General features: G+C 40.6%; 1 protein-coding gene across 2 annotated transcripts in view; it reads right to left on the reverse strand.

Moving 5' to 3' along the window:
• Window positions 1-2,669: 2,669 nt before the first annotated feature.
• The window catches only part of atp6v1h (ATPase H+ transporting V1 subunit H), a 64,042-nt gene continuing 45,448 nt past the window's right edge, over window positions 2,670-21,263 (reverse strand). For both annotated transcript variants that reach the window (XM_061978756.1, XM_061978755.1), the window contains 5 exons: window positions 20,494-20,672; window positions 20,287-20,412; window positions 15,198-15,299; window positions 15,010-15,123; window positions 2,670-2,912 (listed from right to left, as the gene is read on the reverse strand). In XM_061978756.1, coding sequence (XP_061834740.1) covers window positions 2,843-2,912; window positions 15,010-15,123; window positions 15,198-15,299; window positions 20,287-20,412; window positions 20,494-20,672 — 591 coding nt within the window. In that variant the 3' untranslated portion in view covers window positions 2,670-2,842. The remainder of the gene's footprint in view (window positions 2,913-15,009; window positions 15,124-15,197; window positions 15,300-20,286; window positions 20,413-20,493; window positions 20,673-21,263) is intronic.

A 21,263-nucleotide genomic window follows, 5' to 3' on the forward strand; every position in this document is an offset into this window, starting at 1 on the left:
ACGCGCTTGGAGGTGCGCTCAGCGCGGCTCCCATATGATTGCGCACTGGTGTGCGTCTGGGTGGTGACAGCGTGGCACGCGAATGTCTGTGCTGCATTGGATCAGTCTCCTTTCTTTAACAGGCAAAAGCTTTATAAACTCACTAATGCCTTGCATCGTCTATATTAGATATATAACAACGGGCGGGTGCGGTTCTGATCAAATGTTACATCGGGTGGATGGCGGATGGTTGACGACTTTCTGATGCGGTTGCGGATGAAATAATTGCCTATCCGCGCATCTCTAATACACACACACACACACACACACACACACACACGCTCCCACATACACACTCACGGTAGATAGATCCACACACACGTTCACTGTACAAACATACATACCTACTCAGTGGCCTAGTGGTTAGAGCAGTGGTTCTTAACCTGGGTTCGATCGAACCCTAGGGGTTCGGTGGAGCCTCCGCCGCGGAGGTCGAGACACACCCGACTCATCGTGTAAATAAAAACTTCTCCCTATCATCGTGTTATGGATACGGCAACAGCAGAAGTCAGACTGGTTTGAAGGTGTGTAATTTGTTGTGAGTTCATGCACTGTGTTGGTTTTGTTCTTTGAACAAGGTGACGTTCATGCACGCTTCACTTTGTCTTGAATTTGAAAAAAAACAATATTTTATTTTTCACTAAAGAAGGGTTCGGTGAATGCGTATATGAAACCGGTGGGGTTCGGTCCCTCCAACAAGGTTAAGAACCACCGGGTTAGAGTGTCCGCCCTGAGATCGGTAGGTTGTGAGTTCAAAAATGGGAGCCATTACCTCCCTGCTTGGCACTCAGCATCAAGGGTTGGAATTGGGGGGTTAAATCACCAAATAGATTTCCCGGGCGCTGCCACCGCTGCTGCTCACTGCTCCCCTCACCTCCCAGGGGGGTGATCAAGGGTGATAGGTCAAATGCAGAGAATAATTTCGCCACACCTAGTGTGTGTGTGTGTGTGACAATCATTGGTACTTTACCTTTTTATACACATACTGTACATATACATTCACTGTACAAACATACATATACACATACATGTACATATACATTCACTGTACAAATATACATATACACATACATGTACATATACAAGTACATATGCATAAATACACTCATGCCATACTTGCCAACCCTCCCGGATTTTCCGGGAGACTCCCGAAATTCAGCGCCTCTCCCGAAAACCTCCCGGGACAAATTTTCTCCCGAAAATCTCCCGAAATTCAGGCACACAATATAAACAAGCATACCTGCCCAATCACGATATAACTGTAGAATGATGGAGGGCGAGTTCTTGGTTTCTTATGTGGGTTTATTGTTAGGCAGTTTCATTAACGTCCTCCCAGCGCGGCAACAACACACAACAACAGCATTTCGTCTACCATAAAGCAGTTCGTCTGCCGTAAACAGCAATGTTGTGACACTCTTAAACAGGACAATACTGCCATCTAGTGCATTTGATGAAAGCACTTTTGTGCGTGCCACAAAGCAATGCATCATCAGTGAGGGCGTTCAGCATGGTTAGAAAAATAGTGACAAATAGAACAAGGATGGACAATTCAACCCTTAACTCAACAATGAGTAGATGAGTGTTATGTGTGTGTATATGTGTAAATAAATGAACACTGACATTCAAGTATTTCTTTTATTTATATATATATATATATATGAAATACTTTTTCTTATATATATATATATATATAAAATACTTGACTTGGTGAATCCTAGCTGTAAATATACTCCTCCCCTCTTAACCACGCCCCCAACCACGCCCCCTGAAATCGGAGGTCTCAAGGTTGGCAAGTATGACTCATGCACATAATCAGGTTTCATCAAACATATATTAACGTTGTTGCCCTAGGGTAAACTGGGTATAACACATGGCACACTGACAGAGTTTAACCTATTGTTACTATAACAATCTACAAGGTTAATATAGCTGGCTTTTCTTTCTTCCCCTCCATTTTTTTTGCATCTCTAGTTATCATTACGTATATGTATTGTTGCATTTGAAACAAATGTCTTGTTGATAATAGAATTATTATTCATTATCAATAGTGATATTTCTATTGGTATTTGTATTGATCCATTTGTAGTGTAATAATGCTCATTGTCATTTCTGTATTATTATTTCACTAACTGCTTCTTTGCTATCACTTTTACTATCATATTTGTACTTATCCTATTTGCTGATGTTGCTCTATTGTTGTCTCTCTGTCCTATCCCCACAATTCCCCCCCGTCTTAATTTTTTCCCTCTTTCTATCCCCGCCAGCACCAAACATGAATAAAAAAACACTTATTAGTCAAATACAAATAAGGCAACAAGAGAAGTATCCCACACTTCTCTACATCAACAATATGATTTGTCTGAGTAGCTGGACAAGGACAGAAAAAAGAAAAAAAAAAAAGATTGCTTTGCTTAGCTTGAATTAGGCTACAATGTGTCAAATGAGACACCATACGAGTGTGTTAGTGCTACAGTGTGTGTGTGTGTGTATTACTGTGTCGTACCGGTGTACGCACCATGACCGTGGAGTGTGCTTTTTATGCAAGACATCAACTCATTCATCCCAAGTGGCAAGTCCTCTTGTCGCCATGGCGACAATAAAACAAAAAAATGCAGTGAGAGACACCCGAGCACCAGAGATAATCATCTTTATTGAGGGAACACATTCGTTACAGTACAATCTGCCACAAGCAACAAGACTTAAATAACTTTTTACACATCAACAGGAGGAAGCTAATTGTGGGAGCAGGAATAATAACAACACAACTTGGTCACATGGGTCATCATACAGCGAAGGGACGAGCTCAGCTTCGAGCCCCCACAGCTGGAGCTTGTTGCTGGTCCGTGGACTGCAGCTGCCTCCCCAGATACTCCCTGCATGGTAAACACAAGTCGTCAACACAACTTAACTATGTCCGAGTTAGGGATGTCCCGATCCGATATTTGGATCGGATCGGCTGCCGATATACAGGTAAAAGCCAGTAAATTAGAATATTTTGAAAAACTTGATTTATTTCAGTAATTGCATTCAAAAGGTGTAACTTGTACATTATATTTATTCATTGCACACAGACTGATGCATTCAAATGTTTATTTCATTTAATTTTGATGATTTGAAGTGGCAACAAATGAAAATCCAAAATTCCGTGTGTCACAAAATTAGAATATTACTTAAGGCTAATACAAAAAAGGGATTTTTAGAAATGTTGGCCAACTGAAAAGTATGAAAATGAAAAATATGAGCATGTACAATACTCAATACTTGGTTGGAGTTCCTTTTGCCTCAATTACTGCGTTAATGCGGCGTGGCATGGAGTCGATGAGTTTCTGGCACTGCTCAGGTGTTATGAGAGCCCAGGTTGCTCTGATAGTGGCCTTCAACTCTTCTGCGTTTTTGGGTCTGGCATTCTGCATCTTCCTTTTCACAATACCCCACAGATTTTCTATGGGGCTAAGGTCAGGGGAGTTGGCGGGCCAATTTAGAACAGAAATACCATGGTCCGTAAACCAGGCACGGGTAGATTTTGCGCTGTGTGCAGGCGCCAAGTCCTGTTGGAACTTGAAATCTCCATCTCCATAGAGCAGGTCAGCAGCAGGAACCATGAAGTGCTCTAAAACTTGCTGGTAGACGGCTGCGTTGACCCTGGATCTCAGGAAACAGAGTGGACCGACACCAGCAGATGACATGGCACCCCAAACCATCACTGATGGTGGAAACTTTACACTAGACTTCAGGCAACGTGGATCCTGTGCCTCTCCTGTCTTCCTCCAGACTCTGGGACCTCGATTTCCAAAGGAAATGCAAAATTTGCATGGTTGGGTGATGGTTTGGGGTGCCATGTCATCTGCTGGTGTCGGTCCACTCTGTTTCCTGAGATCCAGGGTCAACGCAGCCGTCTACCAGCAAGTTTTAGAGCACTTCATGCTTCCTGCTGCTGACCTGCTCTATGGAGATGGAGATTTCAAGTTCCAACAGGACTTGGCGCCTGCACACAGCGCAAAATCTACCCGTGCCTGGTTTACGGACCATGGTATTTCTGTTCTAAATTGGCCCGCCAACTCCCCTGACCTTAGCCCCATAGAAAATCTGTGGGGTATTGTGAAAAGGAAGATGCAGAATGCCAGACCCAAAAACGCAGAAGAGTTGAAGGCCACTATCAGAGCAACCTGGGCTCTCATAACACCTGAGCAGTGCCAGAAACTCATCGACTCCATGCCACGCCGCATTAACGCAGTAATTGAGGCAAAAGGAGCTCCAAGCAAGTATTGAGTATTGTACATGCTCATATTTTTCATTTTCATACTTTTCAGTTGGCCAACATTTCTAAAAATCCCTTTTTTGTATTAGCCTTAAGTAATATTCTAATTTTGTGACACACGGAATTTTGGATTTTCATTTGTTGCCACTTCAAATCATCAAAATTAAATGAAATAAACATTTGAATGCATCAGTCTGTGTGCAATGAATAAATATAATGTACAAGTTACACCTTTTGAATGCAATTACTGAAATAAATCAAGTTTTTCAAAATATTCTAATTTACTGGCTTTTACCTGTATATATATATATGAAATACTTGACTTGGTGAATCCTAGCTGTAAATATACTCCTCCCCTCTTAACCACGCCCCCAACCACGCCCCCGCCCCGGCCCCCACCCCCCACCTCCCGAAATCGGAGGTCTCAAGGTTGGCAAGTATGATTGCAGGTCCCACAGGGCATTTCCTGTATGTGGGAAGGGATTCGTTCTCAGGGATTCGAATAAAGAACCAACTCTTTTTCTTTACTATAGTGGCCTCGATAACGGGAACTGGTTCTCAAAAAAGGGATTCGAGTCCATAGAATCGGTTCTTTTCTTATCGAACAACCAGAAGAACCGATTTCGAACATCATCCCTAGTCACGACTTGAACAAGCGAAAGAAAATGGATGAAATTGGAAAAAAGATCCAGATGTTTGGCGGAAGCTGAAGAACTGAGAAAGCACACTCTGCATACCTGCCAACTTTTGAAATCAGAAAAACCTAGTAGCCAGGGTCCAAGGGCCGCAGGCCCCGGTAGGTCCAGGACAAAGTCACTTTTCTATCAGTCACAGTGACTTTTCAAAACAAAAATATTACAGCAAAAATCATATGGGTTGATTGACATGTTTATTCTGTAAGCTAACTTCAATAGTTTGAAATTATTTTGACAGTTAATGCCAGTTATCCTGTCAACCTTTCACAAGACTTCAATTTGTTCATTGAAAGTATAAACACTTTTTACAGTAAACAAATGGTAAAACAGTACTAAACAATTCCATTAAAAAAAAAATTGGTGTCATTATTAACTTTCTGTCCAAGCTTGTATAATCTACTGCCTTGTTCAATTGTAAAAAATATTCTGTGCCTAAAATTCACATTTCTATCACAATTATCATACTGTAAACATGGTAAGCTAACTTCATTAAAATTAATAGTCCTGTCAATAGCATGGAATTACAATTCAAATGTAGTTTTTTTGTAAGCCTTTCAAAAGAATTCAAAATATGAAAAATTAATGAAAATTAATTTAAGCCATCAGACACTTGAAAAGTGGCACATCACATCTCTAATGTAATCATTTGAACTTTTCAACAGAAATAGCACTGCAAAAATATTAAGGACATACTTCTGTATTTTGGTAGTTATGCTGTCAACATTTAACAAGATTTCTTCAACTTGGACTTGAAAGCATAAATAGTATAAACACTTTTAACAGTATAACAGTACTAAACAATTCCAATAGATAACATTGGTGTCATTACTTTTTTGTGGCTAAAATCCAAATGTATTCTATCAGATTGATCATACTGCAAAAATGATACGGTAACTTTATGATAAGTTTACTTGAAGTGGCATAAAACACTGAAAGTGATTGTTCCTATAACCCCTTTGTTTCAAATGTTTGTTCCACTTGTGGCAGTCGGGCACCAGCATACCGTCTTTGACAACTTGAAGTGGCATAAAACACTGAAAGTGATTGTTCCTATAACCCCTTTGTTTTAAATGTTTTATGCCACATCAAGTTGTCAAAGACGTGCTGTGAAATACAGCCGACAGGATTGCGCACCAAACACGAAGCAAGGCCAAAGCGCATGCATGGTGCAGGAGAACAAAGGACTTCTTTCATTTAAGGTTAGTGATAAACCATCAAACTCATTCGTTAAAAGGACTCTATAGTAATATAAAGTGAGTTTTTCTGGACTTTATCATGCAAGAAAAGTTTATTTTTGGGACCGCGATCACCGCGTAATGATTTTTAAAGGTTGCATTACAAACATTTAACTGTCCCATGTGATCAGCCAGTGCGATTGGAAGTCCATGCTCAATTATTGCCTCCGTAAATAAAACTTCGGCATTTATCACATCCAAAGAATCTGTTTGGGCGACGAAAAACGTTGAAAGTTTTCCACTTGTATCGCTAGCAACGGCATTAGACTTGTGTTTTTTTGTCCCAACGTGGTCTTTTACATCGCTAATTCCTCCGTGTCTGATCGAAAAATCTTGTCTGCACAAGGTGCAATTCGCGTAGTTTTCACCCTTTTTTTTTTTAATTAATGAAAAACCGTATTTTTTTATCACTGCAACCGTAACCCGGAATAGGTTGATGAAAACCGTACTAATTACGGGAAAACCGGAGTAGTTGGCAGGTATGACTCTGTGTTCTTACGCTTTGTGGTTAATGACTGAACAACTAGCTTTGGACGTAAGCTGCTCGGTTAGTAAACATTTGAAAGAACGCGTTCAATGAGAAGAACACACAATCGTGCACAGTAGTGATGGGTCCGGCAACACCGATGCATCGGCGCATGCGTCGAGCTCATAGAGCAAAACCCTGTGTCGGTGCGCGTACCGCTTTTAGAAAGTCACGTGACCGATCATGAGCTGTTTTGGTCACGTGACCGATACGCGAACTGTGTCGCACTGACGCCTCCTCTGTGCCCTGTGAGCGGCTCTTTTCTACAGCCGGTGAAATAATAACTAAGAAGAGAAATCGTCTAAAATGTAATACATCGGAAAAACTTTTTTTTTTTTTTTTTTTTTTTTTTTTTAATAAAAATGTGTTAAAAAAATACAATTAAAAAAAATTCCCAGTCCACAATCATCCACAACACGTTCTCTTAGATTTCCATGTTATGATACATGTTCACATTATTTATTGACTGTATCTAAAAAAGATACAAATATATTTTTATTTAAATGAAGATATGAAATAATCCTAAATGAAATACAATGACTTGGTTTATATTATTGTATATACTAGGGCAGGGGTCACCAACGCGGTGCCCGCGGTCACCAGGTAGCCCGTCAGGACCAGATCAGTCGCCCGCTGGCCTGTTCTAAAAATAGCTCAAAGAGCAGCACTTACCAGTGAGCTGCCTCTATTTTTTTAATTGTATTTATTTACTAGCAAGCTGGTCTCGCTTTGCTCGACATTTTTAATTCTAAAAGAGACAAAACTCAAATAAAATGTGAAAATCCAATAAAATATTTTAAAGACTTGGTCTTCACTTGGAATAAGCGGTAGAAAATGGATGGATGGATGGGTCTTCACTTGTTTCAATAAATTCATTTATTTTTTTACTTTGCTTCTTATTACTTTTAGAAATACAATTTTAGAGAAAAAAATACAACCTTAATAATGATTTTAGGATTTTTAAACAAATATACCTTTTTACCTTTTAAATTTCTTCCTCTTCTTTCCTGACAATTTAAATCAATGTTCAAGTAAATTTATTTATTTTTTATTGTAAAGAATAATAAATATTTTAGCTTCTGTTTTTTCGACGAAGAATATTTGTGAAATATTTCTTCAAACTTACTATGATTAAAATTCAAAACAATTATTCTGGCAAATCTAGAAAATCTGTAGAATCAAATTTAAATCTTATTTCAAAGTATTTTGAATTTCTTTAAAAAAATTTGTTCTGGAAAATCTAGAAGAAATACTGATTTGTCTTTGTTAGAAATATAGCTTGGTCCAATTTGTTCAATATTCTAACAAAGTGCAGTTTGGATTTTAACCAATTTAAAACATGTCATCAAAATTCTAAAATGTATCTTAATCAGGAAAAATTACTAATGATGTTCCATAAATTATTTTTTAAATTTTTTCAAAAAGATTCAAATAAGCTAGTTTTTCTATTCTTTTTGTCGGTTGAATTTTGAATTATAAAGAGTCGAAATTGAAGATAAACTATGTTTCAAAATTTTATTTTAAATTTTTTTGTGTTTTCTCCTCTTTTAAACCGTTCAATTAAGTGTTTTTTTCATCATTTATTCTCTACAAAAAAACCTTCCGTAAAAGGAAAAAAAAATGTACGATGGAATGACAGACAGAAATACCCATTTTTTTATATATATACATTTATTTATTTAGCTATTCTTGTTTAAATCACACTTACGTGTAACTTACAAATGACAATATATTTATTTATTTAAGTGTGTATCAAACTGGTAGCCCTTCGCATTAATCAGTACCCAAGAAGTAGTTGTTGGTTTCAAAAAGGTTGGTGACCCCTGTACTAGGGCATCAAATCAGTGTCAGTTGAGTCGGTCCATAGGTTGCCTGTAGGGATTTTTAATGTCCAGTAGATGTCAGTATTTAGTGACACAGTATCGACACAGTATCAATACAGTTTTGCAATGTGTCGAAACGCTTCATGATGCCTCATCAACCCATCACTAGTGCACAGCTACAATATGCTAGTCGCTTTTTGTCTGTTTCCTTAGCGCCCCTTTCATGGTGCTATCCAACCAGAGGACACATACTTGAATGCCATTATTCTGAAAGGTAACCCCTTCCCGACAGTGACATTTCAACACATGGCACCACGACACTCACCTTCGCCACGACGGGAAATATCAAATGTCTTCTAAGAGGCGCAAATGGAGAAAAGAAGTCCATGGAATATATTTTCTAGAAGTAATTCTGTCACTAAAGTTCCATTTCATGCATGCAGGAGGACTTAAATGTAGACAGCGACACAAATTCACAAGTGTCAAAATTGCAGGCGATGAATGGAAATGGAAAAAAGGAACAGACGAAATGAGCGACGGACAAAAAGGTACAAGGTTGAATAACAGCAGTGTGCTGTTGTCATGACAGCAGAGGATTTCGCTCACTCTTAACAATCTTCACCTCTACAAAATAAAAGACAGCACCTCCCGCTATCTTTCTACCCTTCACCGGAACGTTGGTTTGCATGTGGGCGGCAAACAATCCGCTTCACCTTGAAAACACGGAGATAAGGAAGGAGGCGAGTCTGAAGTATTCCATCAGTCGGCCTCTTGACCGCTTTCAACCCCCAAAACATCAACGCTGGAATCAAGTCCAATGTGCTCAAACCCAAATTTTGCATCTCCTTTTTATTAGGGCCCGCATGGCCCATTGTATAAGGACTCCCAAAGGGAGTCCTTATGCAATGGGACATAAGGACCTATTGAATTTGTAAGGTTTTATTATTTCTTCTTATTATTAGGGACCGCAATGTCCCTTTGGGACAGAGGACCCTATTGTAATTGTAAGGTTTTATTATTATTATACCGGCCGCCTCTTTGAGCTGTAATTTGACCCACTTAACATGCTTCAAAACTCACCATATTTGACACACACATCAGGACTGGCGAAAATTGCCATCTAATAAAAAAACAAACCCCAAAACTCTAAATATCGCTCTAGCGCCCCCTAGGAAAAAACACAGACAAAACTGTTTGTATGAATGTCGTAGAGATATGAAACAAAAACCTCTATGTAGGTCTGACTTAGACCTAGATTTCATACATTGACATCCTTCAGCAAAAATCAAGAGGAAGTTGGCAATTCCCCCTTCAGAACAAAAGTTTACTAAAAAAAGTCACTTTTGCCTCTTTGAGCTGTAATTTTACCCCCTTAACATGGTTCAAAACTCACCAAACTGGACACACACATCAGGACTGGCAAAAATTGCGATCTAATAAAAAAACCCAACCCCAAAACTCAAAATTGCGCTGTAGCGCCCCCTAGGAAGAAAACACAGACACAACTGCTCCAAGGAAGAAAACTCAGACAAAACTGCCTGTAACTCCCAGTAGGAATGTCTTAGAGACATGAAACAAAAACCTCTATGTAGGTCACACTCAGACCTACATTTCATATATTGACAACCCCCAGCAAAAATCAACAGGAAGTTTGCAATTCCCCCTTCAAAACAAAAGTTTTGTAAAAACCGGTCACCTTTTTTCAAACATTATCTCCTCTGAGCGCGTTTGTCGTGTCGGCTTCAAACTAGCACAGGAGAGAGATTGAACCCTTCTGATTAAAAGTTGACGAAAGAGTTTTAATTACTGCTTCGGTTTGGATTTTATGTGCCGTCAAAGTCGGTCCCGTCCATCGCTGCTTGCAGCTTTAATTATTATTATTCTTTCGCAACTTTGCGCTGTAATTTGACCCCCTTAACATACTTCAAAACTCACCAAATTTTACACACACATCAGTAATATACGGCAAAACTTTTTATCAAAAAAACCAAACCTCAAAACTCAAAATTGCGCTCTAGCGCCCCCTACGAAAAAAAAAAACTAGACTGCCTGTAACTCCCATTAGGAAGGTCGGAGAGACATGAAACAAAAACCTTTATGTAGGTGTGACTTAGACCTAGATTTCATAATAGTATATTCTCAGGCAAAAATCAACAGGAAGTTGGCAATTCCCCCTTCAAGACAAAAAAGTACTAAAAACATTCACTTTTGTCTCTTTGAGCTGTAATTTGACCCCCTTAACATGCTTCAAAACTCACCAAACTGAACCCACACATCAGGACTGGCTAAAATTGCGATCTAATGAAAAAACCGAACCCCAAATCTCAAAATTGTGCTCTACCGCAATTTTTTAATAAAACGCAGAAAAAACTGCTCCTCGGAAGAAAAAAATGACAATACTGCCTGTAACTCCCACTGGAAAAGTCGGAAAGAAATGAAACAAAAACCTCTATGTAGGTCTCACTTAGACCTACATTTCATTATTATTATTCTTCCGCAACTTTGCGCTGTAATTTGACCCCCTTAACATACTTCAAAACTCACCAAATTTTACACACACATCAGTAATATACGGCAAAACTTTTTATCAAAAAAACAAACCTCAAAACTCAAAATTGCGCTCTAGCGCCCCCTACGAAAAAAAAAAAACTAGACTGCCTGTAACTCCCACTAGGAAGGTCGGAGAGACATGAAACAAAAACCTTTATGTAGGTCTGACTTAGACCTAGATTTCATAATGGTATATTCTCGGGCAAAAATCAACAGGAAGTTGGCAATTCCCCCTTCAAGACAAAAAAGTACTAAAAACAGTCACTTTTGCCTCTTTGAGCTGTAATTTGACCCCCTTAACATGCTTCAAAACTCACCAAACTGAACACACACATCAGGACTGGCTAAAATTGCGATCTAATGAAAAAACCGAACCCCAAATCTCAAAATTGTGCTCTACCGCAATTTTTTAATAAAACGCAGAAAAAACTGCTCCTCGGAAGAAAAAAATGACAATACTGCCTGTAACTCCCACTGGGAAAGTCGGAAAGAAATGAAACAAAAACCTCTATGTAGGTCTCACTTAGACCTACATTTCATTATTATTATTCTTCCGCAACTTTGCGCTGTAATTTGACCCCCTTAACATACTTCAAAACTCACCAAATTTTACACACACATCAGTAATATACGGCAAAACTTTTTATCAAAAAAACAAACCTCAAAACTCAAAATTGCGCTCTAGCGCCCCCTACGAAAAAAAAAAAACTAGACTGCCTGTAACTCCCACTAGGAAGGTCGGAGAGACATGAAACAAAAACCTTTATGTAGGTCTGACTTAGACCTAGATTTCATAATGGTATATTCTCGGGCAAAAATCAACAGGAAGTTGGCAATTCCCCCTTCAAGACAAAAAAGTACTAAAAACAGTCACTTTTGTCTCTTTGAGCTGTAATTTGACCCCCTTAACATGCTTCAAAACTCACCAAACTGAACGCACACATCAGGACTAGCAAACATTGCGATCTAAAAAAAAAACCTAACCCCAAAACTCAAAATTGCGCTCTACTGCAATTTTTTAATAAAACGCAAAAAAAACTGCTCCTCGGAAGAAAAAAATTACAAAACTGCCTGTAACTCCCACTGGGAAGGTCGGAGAGACATGAAACACTTAGACCTACATTTCATATATTGACAACCCCCAGCAAAAATCAACAGGAAGTTTGCTATTCCCTCTTCAAAACAAATTTTTTGTAAAAACCGGTCACCTTCCTTCAAAGACTATCTCCTCTGAGCGCGTTTGTCATTTCGGCTTCAAACTAACACAGGAGACAGATTGAACCCTTGTGATTACAACGACAGAAGCGCTTTTTTTCTAACTGCTCCGGTTTTGATTTTATGAGCCTTCAAAAAACCGCTGCGCTGATGCTGCTGCGCTGCTGTTTTTTTAAGATGGCTGCTTAAAAGCAGGAAGCACCAACGTGCCCACACAATGCAGACAAGGTAGGTACACAAGACAAAAGTCTTGGGACACTTCAGACTAAAAGTAGACAAAAGTATTGGGACACTTAGGACTAGCACCTGCCAAATACGCGGGCCCGACCAATGCTGCTTGCAGCTTTAATTTTAAATTGCCTTTCAAATGTCTATTCTTGCTGTTGGCTTTTATCAAATACATTTCCCCCAAAAAATGCGACTTATACTCCAGTGCGACTTATATATGTTTTTTTCCTTCTTTATTATGCAATTTCAGCCGGTGCGACATATACTCCGAAAAATACGGTACTCTTCTTGGAAATGAGACAAAACCACCACAAATATCGAAATGAATGCAATTAAATCCTGCATTTTCTTCATGAGCTGCTCTGGTTTCAGGCTGACGGCTCTTAAAAGCTGCAACATGTATTCAGGCAAACACTTGTGCTTGTTGTTTCAGTGAGATGAGGAAACATTACAATCTTGTTGCCCGGGGAGCTCAGAGGGTCTTAGAACACGGTAGTAAAATAGAGCGGAAAATAAACACGGTAGGTTTATGGACTATTTGAGTGGCACAAAACAAATACTGGCTGAGCAGAGGTCTGGTTAAACAGACAGCTATTTTCACTTGTTGTATTCTGTGAATAAGCACTATATTCTTTGACAGTGGTCTGCATTTTAGAGTGCATGAATATTAAAAAGGTCCAAGTGGCCATTAAAGGCCTTACAGATGCTTTCAATTATTTGTTGACTAAAAGATACTTTCAGGGCCGCATGAAAGCTGTCGTGAATTGTGTGCTCAATTTAATTCCGCAGACTTCCGCTGTTTGTGGGTTACTTACAACTGCAGCAGTGATGTAACTACAAACCCCGTTTCCTTATGAGTTGGGAAATTGTGTTAGATGTAAATATAAACGGAATACAATGATTTGTAAATTATTTTCAACCCATATTCAGTTGAATATGCTACAAAGACAACATATTTGATGTTCAAACTGATAAACATTATTTTTTTTGCAAATAATCATTAACTTTAGAATTTGATGCCAGCAACACGTGACAAAGAAGTCGGGAAAGGTGGCAATAAATACTGATAAAGTTGAGGAATGCTCAACAAACACTTATTTGGAACATTCCACAGGTGTGCAGGCTAATTGGGAACAGGTGGGTGCCATGATTGGGTATAAAAGTAGATTCCATGAAATGCTCAGTCATTCACAAACAAGGATGGGGCGAGGGTCACCACTTTGTCAACAAATGCGTGAGCAAATTGTTGAACAGTTTAAGAAAAACCTTTCTCAACCAGCTATTGCAAGGAATTTAAGGATTTCACCATCTACGGTCCGTAATATCATCAAAGGGTTCAGAGAATCTGGAGAAATCACTGCACGTAAGCAGCTAAGCCCGTGACCTTCGATCCCTCAGGTTGTACTGCATCAACAAGCGACATCAGTGTGTAAAGGATATCACCACATGGGCTCAGTAACACTTCAGAAACCCACTGTCAAAAACTACAGTTGGTCGCTACATCTGTAAATGCAAGTTAAAACTCTCCTATGCAAGGCGAAAACCGTTTATCAACAACACCCAGAAACGCCGTCGGCTTCGCTGGGCCTGAGCTCATCTAAGATGGACTGATACAAAGTGAAAAAAGTGTTCTGTGGTCTGACGAGTCCACATTTCAAATTGTTTTTGGAAACTGTGGACGTCGTGTCCTCCGGACCAAAGAGGAAAAGAACCATCCGGATTGTTATAGGCGCAAAGTTGAAAAGCCAGCATCGGTGATGGTATGGGGGTGTATTAGTGCCCAAGACATGGGTAACTTACACATCTGTGAAGGCGCCATTAATGCTGAAAGGTACATACAGGTTTTGGTGCAACACATGTTGCCATGGACGCCCCTGCTTATTTCAGCAAGACAATGCCAAGCCACGTGTTACATCAACGTGGCTTCATAGTAAAAGAGTGCAGGTACTAGACTGGCCTGCCTGTAGTCCAGACCTGTCTCCCATTGAAAATGTGTGGCGCATTATGAAGCCTAAAATAGCACGACGGAGACCCCCGGACTGTTGAACAACTTAAGCTGTACATCAAGCAAGAATGGGAAAGAATTCCACCTGAGAAGCTTCAAAAATGTGTCTCCTCAGTTCCCAAACGTTTACTGAGTGTTGTTAAAAGGAAAGGCCATGTAACACAGTGGTGAACATGCCCTTTCCCAACTACTTTGGCACGTGTTGCAGCCATGAAATTATAAGTTAATTATTATTTGCAAAAAAAATATATAGTTTATGAGATTGAACATCAAATATGTTGTCTTTGTAGCATATTCAACTGAATATGGGTTGAAAAGGATTTGCAAATCATTGTATTCCGTTTATATTTACATCTAACACAATTTCCCAACTCATATGGAAACGGGGTTTGTAGAAGGAAGACAGAAACGCGGCAAACGTCAAGGTGTTCCTACCAGTTGTGGACCATGAGCTTCTGCACGGCCAGCAGGGCGTTGTAGCGCACCAGCTGGTCCTCGTGGTGCATGTGATTCATCACCAGCTGCTTCCCACCCAGCTGCTCAATCACCCTGATAAGGCAAAATAGAAATGACATGAGGACATGTTGTTGGTTCAAGACGGGGAGTAATGCTGGTGGTTTTACCGTTTGCCACGCGGGTAGTGCCGCACGTACTCGCCCACGTCGTGAGAGGCCACCGCTATGACTTGAGGATCGTCGGACACCTCCAGGAGCCTGGTTAGGATCCTGAAAGGGGAGATTTCCTACATTTTTAGCATGTGTCAAACATCTCTTGAGGTCAAAAGCGATTATAACAATAAAGATCAGACATATATTGATTAGGGTTGCAAAATTCAAAGTTGGAAACTTTCCATGGGAATTAACGGGAAATGAATGGGAATAAACATTGAATGCAACATGCTAGATCTTGCAGCATGATTACTAGCTAAAATATCCATCCGTCCATCCATCCATCTTCTTCCGCTTAACCGAGGTCAGGTCGCGGGGGCAGCAGCCTAAAAAGGGAAGCCCAGACTTTCCTCTCCTCAGCCACTTCGTCCAGCTCTTCCCGGGGGATCCCGAGGCGTTCCCAGGCCAGCCGGGAGACATAGTCTTCCCAACGTGTCCTGGGTCTTCCCCGTGGCCTCCTACCGGTTGGACGTGCCCTAAACACCTCCCTAGGGAGGCGTTCGGGTGGCATCCTGACCAGATGCCCGAACCACCTCATCTGGCTCCTCTCCATGTGGAGGAGCAGCGGCTTTACTTTGAGCTCCCCCCGGATGACAGAGCTTCTCACCCTATCTCTAAGGGAGAGCCCCGCCACCCGGCGGAGGAAACTCATTTCGGCCGCTTGTACCCGTGATCTTGTCCTTTCGGTCATAACCCAAAGCTCATGACCATAGGTGAGGATGGGAACGTAGATCGACCGGTAAATCGAGAGCTTTGCCTTCCGGCTCAGCTCCTTCTTCACCACAACGGATCGATACAGCGTCCGCATTACTGAAGATGCCGCACCGATCCGCCTGTCGATCTCACGATCCACTCTTCCCCCACTCGTGAACAAGACTCCTAGGTACTTGAACTCCTCCACTTGGGGCAGGGTCTCCTCCCCAACCCGGAGATGGCACTCCACCCTTTTCCGGGCGAGAACCATGGACTCGGACTTGGAGGTGCTGATTCTCATCCCAGTCGCTTCACACTCGGCTGCGAACCGATCCAGCGAGAGCTGAAGATCCTGGCCAGATGAAGCCATCAGGACCACATCATCCGCAAAAAGCAGAGACCTAATCATGCAGCCACCGAACCGGATCCCCTCAACGCCCTGACTGCGCCTAGAAATTCTGTCCATAAAAGTTATGAACAGAATCGGTGACAAAGGGCAGCCTTGGCGGAGTCCAACCCTCACTGGAAACGTGTCCGACCTACTGCCGGCAATGCGGACCAAGCTCTGGCACTGATCGTACAGGGAGCGGACCGCCACAATCAGACAGTCCGATACCCCATACTCTCTGAGCACTCCCCACAGGACCTCCCGAGGGACACGGTCCAATGCCTTCTCCAAGTCCACAAAGCACATGTAGGCTGGTTGGGCAAACTCCCATGCACCCTCAAGGACCCTGCCGAGAGTATAGAGCTGGTCCACAGTTCCACGACCAGGACAAAAACCACACTGTTCCTCTTGAATCCGAGGTTCGACTATCCGGCGTAGCCTCCTCTCCAGTACACCTGAATAAACCATACCAGGAAGGTTGAGGAGTGTGATGCCACGATAGTTGGAATACACCCTCCGGTTCCCCTTCTTAAAGAGAGGAACCACCACCCCGGTCTGCCAATCCAGAGGTTACCGCCCCCGATGTCCACGCGATACTGCAGAGTCTTGTCAACCAAGACAGCCCCACAGCATCCAGAGCCTAGCTAAAACAACCTGATTTAATGCAAATTCAGTTCAATTTCAACCCTGCACTGTGCATTCCTCCATCACATGTGCAGTGCATTCTTCCATCACATGCACAGATAATTCCCAGCACTACAGCAGGGCTATTGAGGCCACACTAGTATTTGAGCCCAAGGACTTCATCCAGTCAGGTAAGTTTTGATGATATTACTGGGGTAAATATAGCCGTGATGCTAATTTTCTCTATGTTAAATCCCATTCATTTATGCTAACAACGTTAGCGATCCGAATCTACCTTTTTTGTGATCTGTAAAGCAAATACTAAATGAAAAGGTGTAGTTTCCTTTGCCTTCTGTTCTGCTAGCCATTCTGTTGTCATACAAGAATGTAGCTTATAGTTTGATTTAGCATGCTGATTGACTGTTCATGTATTCATCTAGCCTATTTCTATTCATTTTGTCCATCAGAAAAATATTTTTAAAGACTACTCCAATTGTTTAGCTGACTATTTATATCTGTGTGTGGCATTGCATTAGTCTTTTACAAGAATAAATAAATACAAACAGAATAATTCCACGTATGATGTGTGGAGACATTTCACCCCAACCAATGTAGGCGGAAAGGCGGTGTACATTTGCAAATACTGTGCAAAGAGCTACGTCAAAAATGCCACAAAGATGCAGCAGCATACAGACAAGTGCCTAATAATATATCATTATTGTAATTCCCCATTAATTCCCATATATTCCCATTAATTCCAATGGACGGTGTCCAACTTTAAATAATCAAAAAATTGTCAATATTTCCAAACTCCCCGAGCTTAACTTCCCGTGGTAAATTTCCGGAAACTTTGCGGAAATTCACCGGAAACTTTCCACCCCTTTGCAACCCTAACTGTGACAAAGCATTTTATTAATGTTTTATTGTGTATAGTTAATTCCTATATGACATATTTCTGCTCAAACTCTTAATGGATCTGTCATGTACATGTACATAACTTAAAAAAGAAAAATACAAAAAATAAATAAATAACTTCCTCTATCAAAATGTAAAAATAGAGATAAAGGCATCATGAAATGACAAAAAGCTGACAAGTTTATATTAATAATGAATTAAAAAAACAGTTGTATATATATACCGTATTTTCCGCACCATAAGGCGCCCTGGGTTAAAAGCCGCGCCTTCAATGAACGGCATATTTCAAAACTTTGTCCACCTATAAGCCGCCCCGTGTTGTAAGCCGCATCTAACTGCGCTAAAGGAATGTCAAAAAAACAGTCAGATAGGTCAGTCAAACTTTAATAATATATTAAAAACCAGCGTTCTAACAACTCTGTTCACTCCCAAAATGTACGCAAATGTGCAATCACAAACATACGTATATCAACATGGACAGAGCTGCGTGAAAAAAGCCACCCGGCCTCTTCGCGTAAACTTAAACTTACCTTAACCACTCGCTCATCTTTTCTTCATCCATCCCTTCGAGTTAGCTTTTATGATGACGCCGGCTGGAAAGGTCTCTTTTGGCAAGGTCTTCCTTTTGAATATCACCATGGGATTTTCTGTCCATTAGCATGGCAAGCTAGAACCACAGTGAAGGATGACTTCTCATTCCCTGTGGTGCGAATATTCACCGTACGTGCTCCCGTTGTATCCAGTGCGGTTCACAGGAATATCAGTTGCTGTGAAATAGTACCGGTAATCCGTGTGCGGATGGAGAGATTGCGTCTTTTCATGAACCGGATCCCTGACGCTTAGTAGGAGCCATTTTGTGGTCTTTACAGATGTAAACACACAAAGGAAATGAAACGTACGGTGATATCCGCGCGCTTTTTCTTCTTCTACGCGGGCGGGTGGTTGCTTACAGTAGAAGAAGAAGCGCTTCCTGTTCTATGGGGGCGGGTGCTTACCTTGGCGGTTGCTTGCGTAGAAGAAGAAGCGCTTCCTGTTCTACCGGGAAAAAAGATGGCGGCTGTTTACCGAAGTTGCGAGATCGAAACTTTATGAAAATGAATCGTAATATTAATCCATATATAAAGCGCACCGGGTTAAAAGCCGCACTGTCAGCTTTTGAGTAAATTTGTGGTTTTTAGGTGCGGCTAATAGTGCGGAAAATACGGTATATATATATATATATATTGTCGGAGGCAGATATTTACATATATCCGAATTTAAGTTGTACTTCTTTCATTTCTTAGTCATATTTGAAAACAGCTCGTGTTTTCCATTTCTTCTCTTGATGCTCTGTCAGCAAGTATACTGTGTGTGTTAACCTGGAGTTCTTTGGAATGTGTTTTGACTAGCATTTGTTTTGTCTACAGAGATGGGACGAGAGAGAGGGTGGTGGGATCGGGAAGACAGACCATTTTGGGAGGCGCAATAGAATGTTCTAGTGTTAGACTGGTCTCAAGATGTATATTGGCAAAGCTTTGAGAATATACAACAAAATACCTATTCTGTCTCTGGTGGTTTTTCAACTCAGCTTTAAAGTGTCGTAAAGAGCTTGGGAGCGAATTGTGACTTGAATTCCCTGGGAGGAACAACTGGTCCAAAACGCAACAATATATATATATATATATATATATATATATATATATATATATATATATATATATATATATATATATATATATATATAATGTATGCAAGCATGCTTTGGAACCCCTGGCTTAAAAGAAAATATTGTTTGCCTTGGTGCCCTCCTTTAAGGCATCACTTGCCTTGACCTTGAAAAGTTAAAATTCGAGGCCTGTGTACTACATTCTATTGTATTGTTTTTATGCAGTTTTTATTATCTAAAAGTTATTTTTTTTTTTTTTTTTAAAGGCATGTAACATGTTAAAATGATTCAATTGTGATTTCGGGGGGGTGGGTGAGTGGCGCAAGCACCAATTCAATTGAAGTTCATAGGTACAAGCTGCGTTCCAGAACAAACTAAACTGGTATCCCCAGGTATTAAGTGTACAATTACATATACATTAAACTTTATGAAACACTATCTTTTTTTCAGTCATTTTGATATAGTATAGCACTAAAAGTGCAGGATTACGCAAAAGATGTACTAACCAAGACTTTCCTCCTATGGGCCAAGGAAGAAACCATTGAATCTTGGTGAGGATCTGGATAAATGTGTCACCTAGGAATCACCTTTATGAAGCAGGTAGTAGTCTTGGAACACACAAACAGCTCTACCGAGTGACATTTTAGTGGTATATTGTCACAAAAGCAGTGTCAAAACGACAAAGACTTTTGTAATATGGTGTTCCAATAGCGACTAAACCAAAGTGTACTTTCTTCTACTGTAATAAAGATAGATTAAGAGAGTCTGCTTCTTCTTACTTGAGGAGCTCATAGTTTTTCTCATTAAGGCGGACAGCGTTCTCCCGCCAGAACTTCTCAGACTTGTGCACGGGGCTCCATTCCAGGCGGCCCGACTTGAGCTCAGAGCTGTACTCGTCAAACGAGCTAAAGAAAGAGAAAAAAGTTGACATATTTAAGTGTTACCTGCTGCACATGTCCATAAACAAAGACGTATTTGAGAGGCACCTGAGATCCTGCACGCTTTCTCCCAGCTTCTCCAGCAGGAACTTTATGTCCTCCGTGATATCCTCGTCGTCGTACTTCTGCTGCTCGAGGTTCTCCAGCTGCTTCAGCACTTTGCATTGAATCATAGCCAGAGCGTACTCCTGGCGAGTTTCCCTCTCTGATGACTTCTCCAGGACATTCTAGCGGGGGAAGAAAACAAGTGTTGGCAATGAGCACCTCTGCAATTCTGCATGTTTGGTGAAATCCTAGTAAAACATTAAGTATACAGGTAAAAGCCAGTAAATTAGAATATTTTGAAAAACTTGATTTATTTCAGTAATTGCATTCAAAAGGTGTAACTTGTACATTATATTTATTCATTGCACACAGACTGATGCATTCAAATGTTTATTTCATTTAATTTTCATGATTTGAAGTGGCAACAAATGAAAATCCAAAATTCCGTGTGTCACAAAATTAGAATTTTACTTAAGGCTAATACAAAAAAGGGATTTTTAGAAATGTTGGCCAACTGAAAAGTATGAAAATGAAAAATATGAGCATGCACAATACTCAATACTTGGTTGGAGCTCCTTTTGCCTCAATTACTGCGTTAATGCGGCGTGGCATGGAGTCGATGAGTTTCTGGCACTGCTCAGGTGTTATGAGAGCCCAGGTTGCTCTGATAGTGGCCTTCAACTCTTCTGCGTTTTTGGGTCTGGCATTCTGCATCTTCCTTTTCACAATACCCCACAGATTTTCTATGGGGCTAAGGTCAGGGGAGTTGGCGG

Source organism: Nerophis lumbriciformis, linkage group LG19 (assembly GCF_033978685.3).
Source record: "Nerophis lumbriciformis linkage group LG19, RoL_Nlum_v2.1, whole genome shotgun sequence".
Classification (NCBI taxonomy): Eukaryota; Metazoa; Chordata; class Actinopteri; order Syngnathiformes; family Syngnathidae; genus Nerophis; species Nerophis lumbriciformis.